This window comes from Suricata suricatta, chromosome 10, assembly GCF_006229205.1.
Source record: "Suricata suricatta isolate VVHF042 chromosome 10, meerkat_22Aug2017_6uvM2_HiC, whole genome shotgun sequence".
Taxonomy (NCBI): domain Eukaryota; kingdom Metazoa; phylum Chordata; class Mammalia; order Carnivora; family Herpestidae; genus Suricata; species Suricata suricatta.
The window spans coordinates 61,542,734-61,546,164 of record NC_043709.1 but is presented as its reverse complement, the minus strand read 5'-3'; the positions used below and the strand labels follow the sequence as shown (position 1 = coordinate 61,546,164).

The 3,431-nt window shown below is 53.8% G+C and overlaps 1 protein-coding gene across 1 annotated transcript in view; it reads right to left on the bottom strand.

The window, feature by feature from the left end:
- Positions 1 to 266: 266 nt before the first annotated feature.
- The window catches only part of KRT84 (keratin 84), a 7,204-nt gene continuing 4,039 nt past the window's right edge, over positions 267 to 3,431 (bottom strand). Inside the window, exons 6-10 of the mRNA XM_029955493.1 lie at positions 3,387 to 3,426; positions 3,092 to 3,217; positions 2,766 to 2,986; positions 2,265 to 2,296; positions 267 to 610 (exon numbers count right to left, since the gene is read on the bottom strand). Of these exons, the coding sequence (XP_029811353.1) occupies positions 267 to 610; positions 2,265 to 2,296; positions 2,766 to 2,986; positions 3,092 to 3,217; positions 3,387 to 3,426 (763 nt within the window). The remainder of the gene's footprint in view (positions 611 to 2,264; positions 2,297 to 2,765; positions 2,987 to 3,091; positions 3,218 to 3,386; positions 3,427 to 3,431) is intronic.

Sequence of the window (3,431 nt, the reverse complement as noted above, 5' to 3'; positions counted from 1 at the left end):
CTGAAGGGTGAAGAGTAATTCAAAGGACAGAAATGGGGAGTTCAGGGAGAAGTCAGTGTACTGGGGCTGCAGACAGTGTCTAGGTAGTGAGAAAATCGCCCCAGAGGACAGAGGCTGGGTGGATCAACCCTTGGGGAGGGCAGTGCTGCCTTCCTGGCAGGAGGGGTAACTGGAGTCCCCTCTGTCACAGAGTCCGGACTCTGGGACAGAATCAGGTGACAGTGAGATGGCTTTTCCCTGGGCAGTGTCTGGCTGGCACTGGCCTCTCAATACTTGGTCCGGCGGGAGGTGGTGGTAGACACGAAGCGGACGCTGGAGCTGCGGCTGCCGCGACCCCCGCTGCAGCTGCTGAAGCCCCCCTCAGTGGGCAGCGGGCAGGGGACACTGGGAACGCAGGCTTCACCTGTGAGCACGGAGCCACCCTGGGAGCCTGCGCTCAGCAGGTCCCCGCAGGCCGTCACGACCCGGCTTCCACCCAGGCTGAAGCCACAGGCGCCACTGGTCCGGATGCTGCTGCTGCCTGAGAAAGTGACCCCGCCACGGGAAAGCGTGGAGGTGGCCACCAGGGGTTCAGGCCCACACACCACAGCACCCCGGGAGCTGCTCACGGCTGCAGGAGAGAGAAGAAACCCTCAGCGAGGACGCCTCCGCTCCTGGGGCCCAATCCTCCAGTGGGATCCCTACCGAGGGAGGTGGAGGAGGGGACAGGATTGGTGGCATTGGGGGACATGTCTGGGCAAGTGGTCCCTATTGTCCACACAGATGACACCCATTTTTCCCTCCTCTAGTCTGGGTGACTCAAATGCTGTGACTTTCCACTGAAGTTGAATATTCAGATTAAAATGGAATAAGTCAGCAATTCCCCAGGTTACATATAGTCATAAGCTGGCTGTCATTTATATATGGCTGAGGTCAGGTTGGGCATGAGCTGGATTATCCAGATATTGGAGCAGGAGCTCCTATAAAACTTGAGGCTTCTCTCTCCTGATTATATCATGCCCCTTGGTGGTCCCCACATTGTCCCTCCAATAAGAGTCTCTTGTCAGTTCTCCTCCGACCCACTTATGGCTTTACTCTTTAGCCTTCTGGTATCCTCTGGGCCTGCCTCCGTACCCCAGGACTCCAATCCAACTAAAGCTTGCTTTGATCAGCCCCATCTGTGGAGGAGCTCCCTGCTCCTCTCCTCTCCTTTTTTAAAAAAAATGTTTGTTTATTTTTGAGAGAGAGAGGGAGAGAAAACAGAGATGGAGAGATGGAGGAGCAGAGAGAGAGAGGAAGAGAACCACAAGCAGGCTCTGTTCTGTCAGCACAGAGCCCAACATGGGGCTCAATCCCATGAACCATGAGATCATGACCTGAGCTGAAATCAAGAGTCAGATGCTTTGCCGACTGAGCCCCCCGGGTGCCCTTCCTTTCCTTTCCTTTTACCAGAATCCTTCCTATCATCCGTGACCTCTACTCCAGCGTGACCTCTTGCAGAAAGCCACTCTTTGCTGCCTCCCCTTGTCTGAGGGCAGGGCCATCCAAGGACAAGTAGCTCGGACTGCCTGACCCATCCACTATAGCATCTGTGTAGATTTATACTCTTGGATCAAAAATCTGGGGTTGAATTCTAGCTGTGCCACTGACTAGCCTTTCTGACTTTTGGAAACAACATATTTTCTCTAAGTGAATAAAAAGGGGGTGCTAATGCCTATTCATCTCCTTACGGCTTTGAGGGTTAGGTTGACAATAGATAGGGCTCATCTTCTGAAGATTAGAATTCTAGAGAGCAAGGGCTGGCCTTGCCTTCTTTGTGCCCCCAGCCTGAGTGTTCAGCATAATTCCCTGCACATTTTGGCCACCAATGATATTTTGTCTGGCAGCAGCAGCAGGGAGACATCCACTCACCCTTGTCCCGTCCCTAGCCATGGGTACACGGGCCACTCATTGGCACAGATCTTTTCATTTCATTTCTGGCCTTTGTCCCTGAAGGATAAGACCACTCAAAGGAAAAAGGCTGACTCACTTCCAGAACCCTCTCCCATCTGTTAGGCCCTGCAAACCTTTGTGATTGCTCAGCACTGGGGAAGGAAGGCTCTGGGGAGATCTTGGACCTCAGCTAAGGCAGTGCCCACAGTCCAGGGGCGTGCTGGTCCTTGCTCCCCTGACTACCATGGCCAGCCCAACCCTGGGCTCCTGATCCCGAGGTGGGCCTGGGCTTAAAGGAAATTTGCAGAGCCCCAGGAGAGAAATGTGAAGAGAAAAAAACTTTAGATTCTCACATATGTTTACTGGTCCAACACCTTCACAGATCCTGGGGACAGAAAGAAGTAAGTCAGCTCACAAGCAGTACTGTTCCTTGAAAACCTGCCTGTTCTCAGAAGGGCTTTTTTGGCAGAGTGGACACATGGTTCTTACCCCCAGCTGTACAAGCATCTTGGGAGCTTTGGAAAAAATACATGTTCCTAGACTCTGCTTTAAAACCACTGAACCAAAATATTTGTGGAAATGTGTTACTATTACTTTTTTAGACAGATAATCAATTAAGCAGAAATCCCTATGATTCTGGTGTAGCCTGTGTACAAACTTACATTTAAGGGGCAAAAATCTAGAACCATCTTCTAACTCCTTGGCAAGGGCAACTGGACTGGATTAATGTTTGCAGAGAAGATCCTGTTACCTCTAGAGTGCTCAAGGTAGTAATTCTTCACCTGGTCCCCTCCCGCACTGAATCTGGATGTCTTAGTCTGATCTCACTCCCTCCTGTAGCACTGAGCCCTCACCGGATCTCCTCGCCCTCCAGCAGGCGCCTGTAGGTGGCGATCTCGATGTCCAGGCCCAGCTTGACATTCATCAGTTCTTGGTACTCTCGCAGCTGCAGGGCCATGTCCTGCTTGGCCTGCTGCAGGGCGCCCTCCAGATCGGCCAGCTTACACTTGGCGTCGTTGAGGGCCGCCTCGCCCTGCTGCTCTGCCTCGGCCACCGCTGCCTCCAGCTTGGCCCGCTGCAAGAAGGGCACTGTGCAGGTGGGCTTTGGCAGGGCCTAGGGGATCCCCAGGTGAGGCTAGAAACGCTGCCCCCTCCCTCACCTCTCCTCCCCTTGGCCCACCTGAGCCTTGGCGTGCTCGATCTCTGCCTTTAGTCTTTGGATTAGGCGGGTCAGCTCATTGATCTCCTCCCGTGTGTTGCGCAGGTTGTCACAGTGCTGGCCAGCTGTCACACGCATCTCCTCATACTGGGGGCAACCAAGGGGTGTTATGAGAGTCCAAAGTTTGAGTCAAGACTGCAGCTCCAACTGAGGCCTTAGACCTCCATTGGGTCCACTTCATTGTACATGAGTCTTACTCTGGGCTGCCCACACCTCTTCCTCAGCTCCGCCCCCCTGCCCCCTCTCCACCGCCCACCTTGGTCTGGTACCAGGCCTCAGCATCAGCCCGACTGCGCCTAGC